We start from the raw sequence: 18,018 nt of genomic DNA, 5'->3' as shown, positions 1-18,018 counted from the left end.
GTACCACTTGGCATTGTTTTTATTGGCTGGTGATTTTTTTTTTGTCACTATGCTACTGTTAGTAGTAAGTGTTAACAAAATTACTAAGTCACTTACCTATCATCAGCACCATCCCTTGTATGCTTGTTGTCTAGATTGCTGTCAGTCTGAGCTACCATTGTATTGCTGCTTGATGTGGTACCTGGCAAGATAGAAAAGTAAATTAGAAAATGCACAGAACATTTATTAGAATTTTACTATTATTATTATAGCAATGGGTAAACATTATATAAATATATATTATTTAATAAGAAAGCACAAAGTACCATATCCCCTAAAGAATAAAACTTTCCAGTATGGAAGGCTGAAACCTCATCTTGGTTGCAGAACACTGCACTTTCTTAATAATTAGCTAATACATGTGAGATTGATCCTAATGCATATATAGATTTTTTCACTGCAGTACTCTTACCTGAGGTGACAGAAGGTATTTTATAGCTTGAAGTGATGCGGTAATAAGGTGGGTTGTCCATATGAGTTACTCCAGAACTCACTGGATCTGTGAGTTGTAGCTCTCCAACCAATTCCTCCAGGAGCTGCATCGTCTTGTCTCTGCCCAGATACACAATCACCTTCTTTACCTGGTGGCAAAAAAAAAAAAAAAAATAGCATAATCATTGCCCAACGCAGTGTGTAGCTAATGTTTTTCAGAAGCAATCTGAGTGGATTCTTGGGGTATTTTAAATGCTCTTCACCACTTTAAGGGTTCATAATTAGTAAGTATCATAAATACAGACATGCGTCATTCATAAACAAGTTAAGAACATTTGAGAACAGATCTTGTAGTCACTTTGTATTACAGACAAAAGTGGTTACTGTTAAACAGCAAAATGGCATAGTTGCACAATGCCAACTGGGTGATTGTAAAGCTGGGTACATACATGCAATAATTGTCTTTCACGATCCTTTCCAACAACTAAGGACTGCAAGATGCATGAACGAGTACTGTACATACAGCACCGTTCTGTTCTATGGAGAGGGGAAGGGGGAAACGACGGAGCAGCAGCCTGCTGCGCTCTCTCTCCCCCTTCACTTCCATTATGAATATTCATCGTCCGTGAATCCGGCAGGACAGTCGTTCTGACGATGGACGACGGGTGCTGTATACACGCCAGACTCTTGTCCGATATCGACTGAGCCAATTATCAGACGAGAAGCATTGGACCTGTATACTTAGCTAAAAGGCCTCCATAACAGTTATTATTTATTTTATTCTCATAAAAGAGGTTGGGCTGCACAAGATGGAACACTATATCCAGGTGAAGCTAAAAACTAGGTAATTTTCTTCTTTTTCTTATATTGATACAACAATACTCTTTCATTTACAATTAATCTTTCACTATTAGCCAGCATTACCAATTGACCCATCTAAGATTGTAGGCACACAGAGTCGGAAACCTAATAAAACAAATTATTTTTTCAAAATGTTTTTTTTTTCAAAAAGCAATGCAAATGATGTTTATTAATAATAATAATAATAATAATAATAATAATATTAATAATAATATTAATATTATTAATAATAATAGTTACTTGCAGAAAACAGATTTATTAATTTACTGATCCCGCAGCAGTAAACTTAAATCTGATCCGCTATTGACTACTGAATGATGCAAAAGCTTAAGCAGCCCAGTTCAATTGAACAACCTATTGGCAAAGCCTACATGAATATCAAAATCACTTTTCAAAAAATACGTACATAGGGCAACAGGCTGGGTTCACTGTTCACACCACAGATGCTTATGAGAAAGTGCAAAATAATTTTCAGATTTTTTGGCCAGCCATCTGCAAGGGTGGTCCACACGTTTTCAATTTCAGACCAGGCCACTTCATCACCATACTGCAAAAGAAAAAAAAAAAATCAAGAAAAATTTGATTTTAACATTACACAAAAACAATAATTAAAAAAAAAACTTTAGAAAAAAAATATTTTAGATTGTATTAGTGCTATTAGCTTTCTATGATAAGGTCTAATTTATAATACAGAAAAACACATTTTAACATTTAAAAACATTTTATTTAGGTTTCAAACATATTTTGTACTAATTAAAATGTATTCTTTAAAACTAGCAAACTAGCTATAAAAACCACTGTGTAACCCAGATTGTTTTAAAACTGAAAAATGTTTTGCTTCATGGTAATTTCATGCCTTAATTTCTGTTTCACTTCCAGCTCTTCTCAGAAATCTGACCATAGCTTGAGATTTAATTTCAGGCATTCTCTGCTTTGCCCTTTGGGTAAAAGAAGTCATTCAATGTTCATCTTTTTTAGTAGTTTTTTTTTTACCATAAAACTATTGTTACAACACTGTCAAGTCAATCAGATCCTTACAGTTACTATCTCTGTATTATAATCAAAGAAAAAAAAAAAAAAAAGGTAAAAAGCTGTGGCTGATTTTGCTAAAATCTTTGCTACGCCTGGAAAGGAATTTATTTATCTTAACATAAATCAAGTGACACTTTGTACAAAGTGTAAACTCGTTCAGTACATACATTTTAAACAGTAGACACTGTAACCGCAAATTAAAGAAAAGGCAAATCTGGGTTTTTGCTATATATGTCTTTACCTTTGCCGTCATATATAGCAAGTTATTTAAAACCATTGCAGTGGCTTGTGGGGATCCCCATCCTTCTCCTCTCAGCCAGCGCCTGCTGTTGACCATCACATCACGGTCTTGCAGTGACTCCTCAGCATCATCCTCATGTCTTCGCACAGTAGGCAAGGGCTTCAAATCTACAAGCTCAATGTTGTTCATCCATGGTAGTAAATAGTGCAACATGACCTGTCGACCAGCAGGATGCCCTGTTTGTATTCTCTGGCTGATTTCTATCAAAGAAAATTGAAGAAGGGTTGGAATGGTAAAAGAAACACATTGATTAACGTTGTCAAGCAAAACACACATTCCGACACGTTTACCTTATACAGTATATTAAAACCATTAATACAGGTTTCTGAATATGCTAAGGTTCTTAATACAATATTAAAATGTGGAGAGAATTTTATTAAAACGATAAAAAAAAACAACTAAATCCACCAAGTAGAAAGAAATGTAGGGCTATTTGAAACCGGACAAGAATATATGTTAGCTCTGTCTATCCTAAAGATGTTAGTTTGTATCGCACATCACCAAAATCATCATATCAAAAAACAAACCTCAGGCTACAATGTGAATAATCAAAATCAGTGTTCTCCCCAGACCCTTTTTGCCGGGCGCACCACATGGCTGTTTTTGGGTGGTTACTGAAGAGTTGGGTCACAATACAGGGTTGAATACTGATCAAAATATTAGAATTAGACCTAATAATAGGAGTTTAAAAAAGAACATGAGCACACGGCACATACCAGTAAAAGGCTGTGCGGATGTGCTGGGCCATGTGCTATAGTTGTACAAAAAGTTTATAGACACTGTCTGTTTATAGTACTGTCTGCTATAATCATAAACAATGGAGGGTTCTGTGTTCAGATGAAACCACTGGTCGTCCAGATTACTCCCAAAATACTGTAGCCTGACCTTTAGAGGATGCACGCTCACTATTTTAGCAAGGAAGCAAGAACAGGTAAAGAACACAAGCACTCATTGTACCAGCTTTATCAATACCTGAAAAAATTGGAAGAGTAAGTTCTGGGTATGTCCGTGCAAGTTCTTCAGAAAGCTGGTAGTAAGATACAGAGTACAGGTGTGGCAGCGGGGATTGGTGACTCAATATTCCATCTGTTCTGTGGACTTCCAACTTGTGAGCATATCGAAACATCTTGGGCTCCAAAATCTGCCACACAAAATGCAAAGGAGTGAACTTATATAATTATTATTAATATACAGCATTTACATAGCACCAACATATTACACAGAGCTGTACATTGATTAGGGGCTGCAAATGACAGACAAATACAGAGGGTGACCCAAAAAGAAAGGGAGGACCCTGCCCAGAAGAGGTTATTAGGACATAGCTAAGATACCACAGCAGCCTGAGATAGTCAAAGGATTAAACATAGCAGAAATACAGACATTTCAATTAAAAATATCTATGTAACTCAGAAATTCTAATACCTAATTCTGGACATACAGGCTTAAGACCTATCCTGTCTATTGTATTAGTCCTTTGAGTTACACTAATTGTGAGTTACACTACAAATATTCTTTTTGTACTCACTTAAATGTTTGGGTAAATATCGCTTTTTTTTTTTTAATATATTTCTGACACTTCAAAAATGTTTTTATTATATATAGTTCTCAATTATCTGGGCATGTTATATAGCTTTTTGGGTGTTCCAAACTCATCATTATTAACTCTGTTTAAAGGAGCCCAAGAAGAGCTTTATTTGTAGGTTTCATTATCCCTCCAGCGAGCCTGTCTGCTGCACAGTACACAGCACTTCTACTTATATAAATGAAGCTTTGGTGTGTAATTAGGCTTTTATTATAATATTAAACACTTCAGTCATACAAACAACTAGAAGTAAAGTGCCCAAGTACACTGCAAGCATTATCCATACCAATATTGCTTTAATAGAGTATCAGTCCAGCTCTGTTTAGACTGCGCTAAGCACAGGAAGAGAAGAAATGTCACACTCCCCCCTAAAAACCTTAGTACATACAGTCCAAACATAATTTTCCAAAATGGATGTAAAGGAAATTGATGCATGTTGTTTGAGCATACTTGTCCTTTTTTTTTTTTTTTTTTTTTTATCTAGCAACAGTATCAACAAGGTCACATAACCTGAAAATACCCTTGCACTGGTGGGCAGACAAAAGATGGATGTGCTTTGTTTGGTTATTAAACATAACCGCAATGGAAATTAAATCTAATGTACAACAAACAGAGTTTACAAACCTGTAGCAATTGCATAGCAACTTCATAAATATCTCTGGCAGAATCAGCAGCTTTAAACAGTATCAGATTGAGAAGTGTAACTGTATCACACTGGTAATCCCTGGAGAAAGAATAAAGAATAAAGCAATCGTACCATTGTGATAAGGCAAAAAAACAATGTCAAGTGCACAAACAACCAGTCTGTATGCAAATATTCTTGTGTTGAATGATTTAAGCTTAAATTGGACTGGTTGCCATCTGTTGCTATGTTTTGGACCTCACAACTGGTTTTTACATGGTTTCATAAAACTTATGTTTTCACAATGTGACCAGCCAAAGAATGTCAACTGAGAACAAATTGCCTATACCTGTTCTGGAAAACACTGGCAATGGCTTTGAAGCAGCCAGATGCCACCCTCTTGGAGCCAGTGTAGCAGCGATCCACTGCCCAGTACATAAGGTTGCTCTGGTCAGGGTTAAGTTCCAGCAAGAGCATGACGGCTTCACATCCCAGCTGATGAACCTAGAAGAGATGAAAAAACAATGGTTTGCTGAGAACTGTCAAAGTCATTTAATTGTACAGGGATTTTCTATCCGTGTTTTGTAATATACCCAGATTGAAAAATATGGGTTCATCAAGCTAATCCCTTATATATAAATTCAGACAACAGATCTAATTCATCAGTTTGTCTTTTTAATAAGAACTGCAGGTAATGCAGCAAAGCCACCAATTAGATCAGAAAATTACAGTTTGAGAAGAAAACCTGATTGAAACTGACTGTGGCTTTGTGGAAATTCAGACGGTTCTAGTTCTAAACAATTTTTTAAACAAAGCGAATCGTCTGTCATATAGTAAAAATGTTTTTTTAAGAAAATAATTTTTTAAGAAAATAATATTTATGTTGACTTTAAATGAGAGCTTTGGTTTTCTTATATCTTTAAAGTGTGACACACACATTAGTGGTTTCATGGTTATATGTGGGTCTCAGACAGCCCTAAGTAGCCTCGATGATACCTATTTGCACTCCTTGCACCAGTTATTATTTTACTGAAAACTAATACTATAGTGTACGACTGGAGGCAGAATGCTTGTTACTACTATATAATGCTACATTATACATTACATATACATTAAGGCTTAAGCTGCGTACACACGTCAGATTTTTCTCGCCCGATAATCGTCATCGGCCAGATATCGGGCGAGAATCTGGCGTGTGTACAGTCGGCGTCGTTCATCGTCGCGGATGCACTAACGATGAACGACGAGCAATCCTAATGCAAGGGAAGGGGGAGAGCGCGCAGCAGGGTGCCGCTCCGTTGTTCTCCCCCTCCCCTCTCCATAGAGCAGAACGGTGCTGTATGTACAGCACTGTTCATGCATTGTGTAGTCCTTTGTCGTTGGAAAGGATCGTGAAAGATCCTTTCCAAGGACAAGTATTGCAAGTGTGTGCGCAGTTTTAGTTCTAAGCTCTCTTGTAACTTTGTTGCACTAGATTTTGGCTTGCAAGCTACTTTTAAAATGACCAAATCAAAATGATCTGCCAACAATAAAAACCTAGACTTAATAACTCCTGTGCGCGGTAGAGTTTATTTTGAAAGGAAGGGCTCCGCGATCTACCTGCATTGCCTTTACGATTTACTGGTAAATCATGATCCACCTGTTGGGCACCCCTGCTCTAGGCACTGGTCCATGTGTACCATTATTGTAGATAAAGTTCTTATAACTAAGACTTTTGTGAATTGTATTGATAGATAAAGGGGGCCTTGACTACGGTACAGAATTGTTAAAGAGTCTTGCTGCACAAAAAAATCAGCCAAATAAACCTTTCATTCTAAAAATAGAAATACTGCACTGACATGAAACTATATTAAACCTCAAGTCGCTGAGTATCAGAAGTAAATACGTATTTCTGAGGAGTTAAAAATATGTGTAGAACAGACAGGAAACAGCATGACTGTCAAAATTTTGCTGTCCTTACACACATTTATCTGTGATAAAAATGTAAAGTAAAAGAGAGCTTATTACACTGAGCCGTGATAATACAGTATCCTAGGATAAAGTGTTGCACTGGCATATAAGGCTAAACCAGCACATTCACTAACTAATAAACATTTATTGCATGTTGTTCAGAAAACACAATAAATTATAAGAACATAATATATAGGATCATTTTAGTACTATGAAGTAATAATTTTCTATACATAGCTAATTTGCTATCTAATAATCGAAAATAAAATATTGTTAACAGTAAGCAGGGTAACTTTCTTTCCTACCTTCTTGTCTTGGGAGTCCAAAATGTTATCCAACCATTTGTACAAATATCCATCGGGTGATAGACCCACATTGTCAGCAACAGGACCACAACAGAACACCGCAGACATCGCCTGCAGGGAAAACAGCATTGTGGTTACCAGTTTACACTTTATATTCTATAACGCTGCCACAGTCACACCATGGTAATTTAGGTAAAATCATATGACACACATAAAAACCAGTAGCTTTCTACAGTAAGCATTTCTCAATTTTAGGTGAGATTTAGATTTAGGTGAAGGTCGGATCTAAAAAAAACAAAGAGATCATGACAGATTTAGAAAAAAAATATTTTTAAATGCAATTAATGTAATAATATATAATGCAATAATAAATTTACCCTGACAGAAACCTTCCCTATTCTCTATACAATAGAATTTAGAGCAGCACTAATTTTATAAATGATAATCAATTCAATAGGGCCATCACCTTTTGTGACCCTGTACAACAGACAATATATAGTACAAACAAAAGCCGCCATAGGGAAGATGTAGAAAAAGCTCAGTAGGCACAGCTAACCTTGCAAATTGTACTTAAAGATGGTATAAGGATGTATATACACAAAAGATGTACACAATGACAGATATACAGTTGGTGCACAGATGACCTGGTCACACAGTATATTGTACAAAGAGATGTATTAGAGATGTGTGTAAGCAGATACATATTGGAAACATGAGTAGAGAGAGCTCTGCCCTTTTAAGCTTATATTCCAAAAGCATAAGGAAGATAGGAGGGTAGGTGGAGACAGAGGACCTGATTTATTAAAGCTCTCCAAGGCTGGAGGGGATACGTTTTTATCAATGAAGCTGGCTGATCCACTAAACCTCCAATGGATTTCCTCAAAGTCATTTGCTATTTGCTAGCAGATGTTTTGAATCCTGGACTGGATCCATTCCAGCCTTGGGGAGCTTTAATAAATCAGGCCCAGTAAGCTGTGCACAAAGTGGAGGTGTATATGTATAAATAAGTACACTGCAAAACAGTATAGAGACAGGTTAGTAACCGACTATAGTTATCCTTGGATCACTGGCGATGTACTTACATCCCATGCCACATCACTTAAACATTAAGTATTACTAACAATGCATGGTTTCCCCTAGACAGCTTCCTAATTCACCATCTTAGATAGAGACCTAAAGCAGTCTTATACCATGTGGTCAATCACCCCTATGCATTATGCTCTGCCTGTTGCTGCATTAAAACGTATTAAAAAAGATAAATACATAAAAATGAGGAAATCGGGACATAGGGTTTCTGAGCAGCACATATTCCTTGAGTAATACAAGACTGCACAGGGCTGGTTGGATTCAGGCCTCTATTATGACTATTATCCTTATTGACCTAGAAACAGATGTACCCTCACAATCTTTCTCTGTAATCCTCTCACTGCTGGAAAGCATTTTTGCACTAGCCAAACCAAAGTCCTGGGAATGAAACCCACAAGCTAGCGCTGAATAGGAGAAGGCCTAGGATTATGCATTTTGCTTTTATTATTTAAATCCTGTAAATGTGGAAAGTCCAAAGATTAAAAATATTACAGCGTAGACAGTTATCAGAATGGCATGCATTCATGTTGTGCAAGTTCGAATTTCACTTCAATATACAAATACCTTTAAAGCACAGTACTGGTGTCTATTTATCTGCATGTTCCGGTCACTGTATCTGTCCAAAGGGGTGAACATTATGCTGAATGGTCCGGCCCAGTGGCTGAATAACATGAAAAGGCTGTGGCGTAGACTCTGCTGAGGAAATATACTTCTTCTCTGGTGCACTGTAAACAACATTCATATTATTAATTATCACAACCTATTGGTAGATAGTTATCATCTCCTAAGCTATAAATACAGAGGGTCAAGCATGGGAATAGGGAAGCAAAACAATCTGTTGTAACCATTTACATATAACCAGTGTGCATTATCTGTGCAAAATGAATGATACCAAAGGGAGAAAAGCTTTAATGTGCACTAAAAGAAGCCTGAAGCCCTTTTATACACAATATATTAGTTACAAAAAATATAAAACTAAATGTTTTTTTACAGGGATGGGAATAATCTAGATGGTATAATGAATATACCAAAACACCGGAAAAGTTCAGAGAGAAACCTGTTGCATTGTGCAAGAAACCTACACTTACAAGGAACGTCTGCCTTTCAGCAAGACAATGACCCAAAGCATTAAGCCAAAACAACACAATAGTTTAAAAATAACACTCCAGTCCAGGTCACTAAACATAAGAGAATTTGTGGCTGGACTTTAAAACAGATTGTTCTATTTTGATCCCAATATGACCCGACAAACTCAATGAGTATTGCAAAGATAATTGAGAAAACTGGTGTGCAGAGGTGTAAAGATAATATAAGTCTAGCCACATAGACCCACATATGTAATTGCGGTAAAAGTGCATCTATTAAAAATACTAGCTTGAGGGGGTATACTTAGGAAGTGAATTATTTTGTGTTTTTTTATTGTTATTTATTTAAACCACTTTTGCAGAAATTTGGTTAGGGACAACATGTCCCCAGCTGTTTCCATTGCTAAGTACTATAACTGGACAGTAGATTTAGCCTATTATGATGGAAAAAACAACAACATTTTAAGTCATATAAAGCAGAAATAGTACCTGGAACATTTTGAATGATATTCGCCACTAAGGCACTAAAATGGCACCGGATATCTTTCAGTGTATCAGAGTCCTTTTCATTCTCTGCCTCCAGTAACTGTCTGGTTAAATCCACATACTCAAGCAGCGAATTGTTCAGGGAATGTGTTTCATTATCTAGGCCCCCACTTGCACTTAAAAAGAAGGGAAACAACATCAAGATTTTAGAAATACACTTTGTAAAGTGGAATATATATATATATATATATATATATATATATATATATAAATAAATTTCATGCTGTACCTTGCATGTACTTAGTGCACTACATTCAGCTGTTGAACAAAAAGAACTGTAGCAGAGAGTTCAGTAATGAATATGCTCGAATGTACCCACTTCTCAAACAGCACAATGTTAATGTTCACAATGCTTGGAATGTATGAAGCAAGAAATGAAAAAAGGGCAATGTCAAGGATACTTGTGCTTTGTTTAATGGACTGAGCTGAGTTCTGTCTTGGTGGATCACTCAAACATGTCTAGTTCTTTACCTTTTGCCATCGCACTTACAAGAATATGCTATCAAAACTGTTAATTTTGACTTCCAACAAACAAAATTTGAAGCCATAAAAGCTTTTAAATCAAAATCAAGCCATGTTTATTGACTATAAGAAAAAAAAAGAGTGTTGTTTCATAGCAACCCAGCAGAATATGATAGAGCAGCTGGAGAATTGGGTTTTGGATCTGATTAGATGTATGCATTCAAGAGTGAAATCCATTTCAGCATGTAATGCAGCAGGGTTTATATAAACTTCTAAACTAAAGCAATAAAATATTTTAGCTGGATTATTTTATTTAATAAGACCTACCTGTGACTGATGACACCAGCATCTGCCAGCAGTTCAAATATACGGACCAGCTGCACTCGTAAAATATCTCGACGCCTGCGCCGCTTCATATTCTACAGTGGAGAAAAGCAGATTTGTAAAGAAAAACATTTTATACATCTGCAATTATTACATCTGCAATTATGATGAACACCAGCAGAAGACCAATACAGTAAAGCACACTCTACAGAACCAACTAGTTTATTTTGTAATTTTCCTAACCCACAGTACATACTTGCTTTCCATTTTGCCCCCAGCAACTACAATCAGCCATTAGGATTGAAGGACAATCTTGTGTAAGTTATTAGTTTCCAGAATTGTAGATTACATAAGGATATGGATGCCATGTGTAACATTACTGAGTGGCCCACCACAGTCATATGGAGCAGGTCACATAATCTTCCATATCACTTCCCACTGCTCCCAACATTGAATGAAGTTTGACTATCTACTGATTGATTTGTAGACTATCCTGTCAGGTAGACCCATAATTTACAAATCAATCAGTAGATCCAAAGGAGCTTGTACAATTGCACTATAAAAATTTGCATTGTAAGCTTAGAATACATCAAATCAATCCTCTGAAACAAGCAACTTTACCATTATAAAAGTCACCTACAAGTAAGTGTAATACCAATTTACTGCATCTTTGTATGAGAAATATGATGGTTACATCAGGTATTTAGGCTGGTAAAACTTCAGCAAGTAGGCAGAAAAGACACTATTCCACCTAAGCTACCTGCCTAATAAAAGTAAATGACTATAAAGGGCAGTATATTTCACCATATAAGACTTTAATGGTATCATCAATAATGGTATTATCAGGAGGTTCAACAAGGTCTGGTCACATCAACAGGTGAAGCAGAAATAAGCTTTAATTTCTTCCACTTAATTTGCTGTGAAATCTTGAAGCAGAGAATGAAAAGTATAAACAATGCAGTGCTGACATGTAATATAATTACCTCTGGTCTTCTATCAAGTGCTTCCTTGATTATGGGGTGCAACTCCTCTATTAAATCCCTGGATACAAATAACAGATAGCAGTGTAAGACACCTGTAGTTCAAACAGCTGTTCAGGCAGGAAACATTATGGTGTTTACAAAATATTTACAGCCACAGGTTGTAATTACACCAATGTGACAGAATGCTCCAGAGCTTTTTTGGCAATCTGAATCTCAGTCATTAATGTGCTATGTATTTTACATAGGCCTTTCACAATACAGAAGAGAATGAAATGATAATGATACAATTTAGGTTAGCAACACAGTTTGATATCTTTTCTTAACATATCAAAGGAACAGTAGGTAGATAATTGCTACAGTTACAAGATGGAACCAGTTAAAATACATTTAAACCTTATATAAATCTATTGAGTCTCCATACACATGGATGTTTTCTTACTGGAAGAGTCAGGTAGTCAGACATTTGCCTGTCCCCACATTACCATTACTCACCAAACCCTTCCCATCAGCTTGGATGGCATGTGGATGCAGCACATATGCAGTAAGACATTGAATGTTCAGTGCATTTCTTCCATCAATTGTACAGTACCAAGCTCTTGTCATAGGTGCTTACTTTCAATAGTATACAGATCCATCAGATGGTTAAGGTTGACAAAACTTGGCATATGTGTGTTCTTTATGCATACGTATAGGTTAACCATGCCATTTGCATGGCAATTGTTTTGATTAGAGTGGGGAAGGATCACGGTCTCTTTTTACTGTCACCATATCAGGGAGATCCCCACCTCTATGTCAGGAAAGTGATGCAAAATCTTCCCAATATGGACACAGACAATACATATTTGTTGTAGAGTAGGGAAAGATAGAAACCGAACACATTTATTACTTGCACAGGTTACCTAAAATACAAAACATTTTTGGGGTTAGGCTCTTACAAGGTTCCAAATAGTCTATTTAGACTATTCACTCTATGCTGTTGTAAGCTGGGTACATAATTGTGCTCAAAAATGAGCTATGTTACCTTCCAAATCGACTAGTGTCGCTATATGCATATTTCTGATTTTCAGAGGGGTTGGGTTTGTCTAGGGGCAGAGTAACTTCCACATACATTAACTAAATGCTTGATGCTTGTGAAGTCACCCTAGCTCGTGATGTGTTTTGGCGTGACATCACTATGCCCAAACAGTTCAGATGCTCTACAAGGAGATGGAGAATAACTGCAACTGCAGCATTAAATAAAAGTTACTAAAACATAGTGGACAAAAAAGCAGAAAAAACAATTAACAACTCACCTAAAGGCTCCAGGGTTGGTCCTGCCAAGGCCCAGAACTAGTGATTCTGTGATTTCTATACTCTCAGATCGCATCATGGGTACTATGTGCTTGAACAGGGATGAGGGGGACGGATTGCCAATGATCTGGAAAATAAAATATTTGTTTTAAAAACATTATCCCGTAAAAAAATGTAAGAGACTAACTCAACTATTTTGTGAGAAAAAACACAGGGGGGTTAGAAGGAAGAACATTTCTTATATTGGAGGTAAGTGGCAAGATTGTAACCCTTGCAGGTAGCTAAAAGACTACTGGTTTTATGTTGTATTTTGAAAATGTTTTCATACAAGTCAATCCTCCAGTGCTTATGGAAGCAACATTCAGGAGAACCACAGGGTTTCACAGAACCCTGGTTAGATATAGGTGCTTTAGAATGTGAATGATAAGATAGACAGAAGAAAAACAAAAACATTTTTTTTTTGGCCTTGTCAACACAAAATGTTACAGTGACCTGTTTGTTGTGTATGGCTTTAGGCAATCGTATAAATAACTTTTTGAAAGACAATCGAGAAATCATTAGCTTGTAAACTCTTAGTTTTTGAAGGATCCTTGGCCAATCTGTTTCACGCTTTCAGCTTTCAAAACCCCAACGAAGAGGGACTCTGCAACTAATGGATGACATTTATTGGCAACTACATTGAGGACTAATAAATGTAATTTTCTAAACTCTGCAACAAGTGCTCACATTCCTTCCAGGGTAGTACCCAAGGCCTCCTGGTGTGCATAAGCTGCCAGAGCAACATGTTTACTTCAGTGTGGTTAAACAGTAAAAAAAGAGAATGATCCAACGCTTTCCATAAAACATTTCTAAATCTACAACTCAGCCTTAAAAAACATTACTGGGGCCAGACACAGGCAACGGTAACACTAGTTTTCATAGACTATGCCATATAAAGGCTAATACACCAATGGTTTCACACCATTCACAAGTAGAGCACAAGAAGTAGAATCATAACTATACCGGCAAGTAAAATGGCTTACTTTTGGATCAATGCTATATCCACTGTCTGGGGTAGACGCCAGCGTCTCAGGTGGGGAACATCGCACAGAACCAGTAGATGCTGAAGAAGATGAGGATGTTGCTGCACTGCAGCAAAGAATTAAGTAGTTTCTCCAGAGCCCAATGTAGGAATCACTACCAGTGACTGCAGTAACTTTCTTTGCATTAATGGGGCTGCTGTTGATAAATATATTATTATTTTTCATAAACAGGATTAATATAGTGCCAACATATTACGCAGCGCTGTACATTAAATAGGGGTTGTAAATGACAGACAAATACAGACAGTGACACAGGTGGAGGAGAGGACCCTGCCCCGAAGAGCTTACAATCTAGGAAACCATATAGTTAGTACAATATTTTACTACCTTGGGTACTAAATGAATTACCTGTGATTCCTCGTATTAAGTCAGGGACCACATGTAACCATTAAACAGAACTTAAGGCTTTAAATATGTGAATTAATATGAACCTGACCTTCACTAAACTTTTCTAAGGTTATAACAGTGCTAAAATGACTATTGCCCATCAGATCTTACTTAGTTACTTTTTCTGTGTCTTTGTGGAGTTTTCATTAGATTCTGTGCCCAGGCTGTACATGGGACATCATTCTAAAGCCAAGTCAGAACTAGAATTCTTCATTTAACAGGGAGAATATGTTTTGCTAATAGAGAACCATATGTCAGGAGATGAAACAACCTCTGTAGAGTATAATGGGTGTGTTCTGCTCCACAAATAAATAATGCCTGATGCTTGAAATTTAATGAACACATCAACGTTTCTGCAACAACCAATGACTAATATAGTGTTGGGCCAATGGACATGTATAAAGTACGACAAAAAAAAAAATTCTATGCTGGTGAGGGCTGTCTGTTGTGAAAGTGAGGTTTCGTACATCTATGTCAAATAAATTTTAAATCAGGAAAATTTTACAATTAAATACATTTAAAGTATAAAGTAAACAATATGTGAGCAACCGGCTAGGGGATTAAAGTTTTTTAAAAGATCAGTCTTAATATAATGCATTGCTTAATATTGGGAACTGATAGTCCACTTGTATAATCTTTCACAATCAATTTAGTTTATACATTTAATGAAGAATCTATTCCTGATGCCCAGACTGCACAAGTATAAGTTCAATGAAAGAAATACCATCTTACTTTATATCAACTTGTGGAGACAGAAGCTGCAAGCGAGTATAGGAAAACATCCAGGCATAGCTGACAGCTGTGGGGCAGTATTTGGGCAGATTATCTTGTTTCATGAAGCTGGAAAGGCTTATTATCCATGGATCCAGGCCCTGTGTCACATGTGCAAAGATCCAGATATGGGATGGGCTCACAACATCAAACTGATGGCTGATTGGGGAGGAACTCCACTCTGCAAGTGTCTGCAGATCTATCGAACTAGGACAGTACAACAAAGTGGTCTAAAAACAAAAAGAAAACCATGCCACGGGTTAATTTAGTGTACCAGGTACTTGGGTATCACAACCTCTTGTACATTGCATTTGTCTTCTCTGGGCTGTACATTCACGGCCCACATTTCTCATTTCTAGGCCTTTTTTTTATTTCTGAAATACAGCTTTGAATATAGATAGGTCCTTGGATCTACTAAAAATGTAATGCATTATAAAATAACTGTATAACACCACTTGCCTGATCTGCTCCTGTAAGATGTATAAAGCTTTCTAGAACAGAAGGACTAAGTCTGTCCATCACATCAATAGCCAACTCTTCATCACACTGAAAAAAACCAGAACATAAAATGTTATTCTGTTTGACTTCAAAAGAAAAGTTTTGCAATTGTCATCTACAATCATTGCAATACAGACACCCTCTCCTTCAAATTATAATTGCAAATACAGTGCATGCAGACATGACTGTTTCAAGAAATATATTCCCAGAAGAATATCCCTCATCAGCATGTTCATGTTAATTTGTCAATGTGTAAATAGAAATATCCCAAATCTGGGAATCAAGAATATGTAAGCATAATAGTACAGTAGCATAAAAAATGAAAAAATATTCAACATTTTCAGACAACCTAAAATCTTGGCTTTATTAAATGTCCTCTCTTACCTTGGGAAGTTCTAACACAGTATAAAGAGTCCGTATTTCTCGGAGGACATTTACAGCAAGTTTTCTGGTGGAAGATCGGCTGTTACATAGAATGACCAGTGCAAACCCCTCTACCACGTGGAAAACATTGGAGAATGGACTTCTCTCTAGAGGGAGGGTGTGGGATCCTCCGTTAGCCAGGCCTCGCTGTAATCAAAGACATGAAAACATAAACAAACATTTTAGGTTTAACCAAGAATATTCATTTTACCATATTTGGTAGAAGTACAATAAATCTAAACATTTTAATGATCACATTCTCACCAAGCTCTCAAAAACTTTGAAATATTTCAATACAAAAATCCCCCAGACCTTTGCTTCTGGGTAAAAAGGGGTATGCAGTCGTAGAATTTAATATAATATAAAGAAGTATTGTCACTTTTAATTGATAGACAAGTCGTTTTTGTCAAGCTGCAAAATTAAAGCAATCAATTCAAATCATACATGATCCTTAAATACATAATTGAGTGTGCTCATTTGTTTATGTGTTCCAAGAATACTGAAATATTCATCCTGTTATCAAACATGGAACACATTTATCAACATGTTTGAAGGAAAAAATTGTCTTTGAACCAGATTGTCAGCTGTGCAAAAATGCCACATTTCTATTTTTCATTATCCAATATTGCAATGATCAAAACAGGGGAAGGGTTATTTGATCTCGGCTATACAAGCAGCACTGTCCTTGCAGCCAAAAAGAGAAGACTAATGATTTCCTAGCAGCCTGAACGCACACTAGAACACTTGTGAGGATTGTTGTTGAGAAATAAATTGGTATCAGTATTTATTAGTAATGAACCAATAAAACTCCTTCAACTATTGCCTTGTAAAAATGCTTTTACTGATAATAACAAAATATTGCAATCATCTTAAAATGAATTCAACTCAAGGACAAAGAGATTGTCTGTGATCAGCACGTGTGATAATTACAGGAAATAACTCACAAATGTCAGCAAAAGCAATGTGCCAATTGCGAGGAAATCTGGGTCGTAAACGATTGTGATCAATAGAGAAACACTGATACAATGTGTAGTTTAACTCTTAGTCTGTGAATACTTGAGATGGCAAAGAGAGGATAGGGTGGGTAAATACCTGTAAATCTGTGTTTTTATTGTGCATCTGAGCTGCCTGTTTCCATTGATTTATTAGCTGGACCAACATCTTAACAGCATTGTCTAAAAGAGTAGGGTGCACATCAGTCACTTCCCGCACAATAAAGTAAACAAATCCAGAAAGAACATCCTCCCGCCAGTCAGGGAAATCGAGCATTAGTGCCTGTAAAGTATTGAAAGCAAGCCCTCGCAGCTCTTCATCCATATGAATTGTAAGCCTAGTGAGAAAAGAAACAAACATTTAACAAAGCCTGTTTCACAGAGCATAGTTTATTCCAAACACTGGAAGGTAATGCCAACCGCTTAGAGTGCTTCACATTCCAACAGTATATTGATAATTCTTATGTCTGCTGCACAAAACGTGCATCTATCGGTCTAGTAATAGCAATCACAACTGATGAAACTTCTCATGCTGTGCTATGACACACTGCATTGGTGACTGTGTAATTTACAAAATAGCACAAATGCTTCTGAATTGTAAAATTAGAAATCAAAATGATGAAAAAGGATAACATTAATTTTAACTGTGTAGCATCTGCAAATACACCAGCACAACAAATACTGAATGTGAACTTCCACTGTGCTCAACACCTGTGTGGATGGCCTTTTGATGGATGTAGCCATTCACCAACACCTGTTACACACAAGTTCTGGCCACAAAGCGTTTTTAGCAACGTACATTCAAAAAGAATAGACTTTTGCACAAAGGAACTTACAAATGAAGTGCTGAATCCGAATGCCACAAGATATGGATCACCATTATAGGATATTATGGTCCTTTGTACCATTTTGCATTTGATGCTGGGTTGTTTAGGTATTTAGTGTTCAGATCTGAGCACACATCC

At 36.6% G+C, this 18,018-nt stretch overlaps 1 protein-coding gene across 1 annotated transcript in view; it reads right to left on the bottom strand.

Annotated features, from left to right (window-relative positions):
* The window catches only part of FRYL (FRY like transcription coactivator), a 134,666-nt gene that overhangs the window by 33,542 nt on the left and 83,106 nt on the right, over positions 1–18,018 (bottom strand). Inside the window, exons 17-34 of the mRNA XM_072406862.1 lie at positions 17,154–17,391; positions 16,023–16,208; positions 15,600–15,686; positions 15,102–15,370; positions 13,923–14,118; positions 12,903–13,027; positions 11,611–11,668; positions 10,631–10,722; positions 9,785–9,957; positions 8,775–8,935; positions 7,125–7,235; positions 5,219–5,373; positions 4,872–4,971; positions 3,638–3,806; positions 2,606–2,865; positions 1,739–1,879; positions 452–620; positions 97–181 (exon numbers count right to left, since the gene is read on the bottom strand). Coding sequence (XP_072262963.1) covers positions 97–181; positions 452–620; positions 1,739–1,879; positions 2,606–2,865; positions 3,638–3,806; positions 4,872–4,971; positions 5,219–5,373; positions 7,125–7,235; positions 8,775–8,935; positions 9,785–9,957; positions 10,631–10,722; positions 11,611–11,668; positions 12,903–13,027; positions 13,923–14,118; positions 15,102–15,370; positions 15,600–15,686; positions 16,023–16,208; positions 17,154–17,391 — 2,775 coding nt within the window. The remainder of the gene's footprint in view (positions 1–96; positions 182–451; positions 621–1,738; positions 1,880–2,605; positions 2,866–3,637; positions 3,807–4,871; positions 4,972–5,218; positions 5,374–7,124; positions 7,236–8,774; positions 8,936–9,784; positions 9,958–10,630; positions 10,723–11,610; positions 11,669–12,902; positions 13,028–13,922; positions 14,119–15,101; positions 15,371–15,599; positions 15,687–16,022; positions 16,209–17,153; positions 17,392–18,018) is intronic.

The sequence above is a fragment of the Pyxicephalus adspersus genome, chromosome 3, assembly GCF_032062135.1.
Source record: "Pyxicephalus adspersus chromosome 3, UCB_Pads_2.0, whole genome shotgun sequence".
Taxonomy (NCBI): Eukaryota; Metazoa; Chordata; class Amphibia; order Anura; family Pyxicephalidae; genus Pyxicephalus; species Pyxicephalus adspersus.
This window is presented reverse-complemented; position numbering and strand designations above follow the sequence as displayed.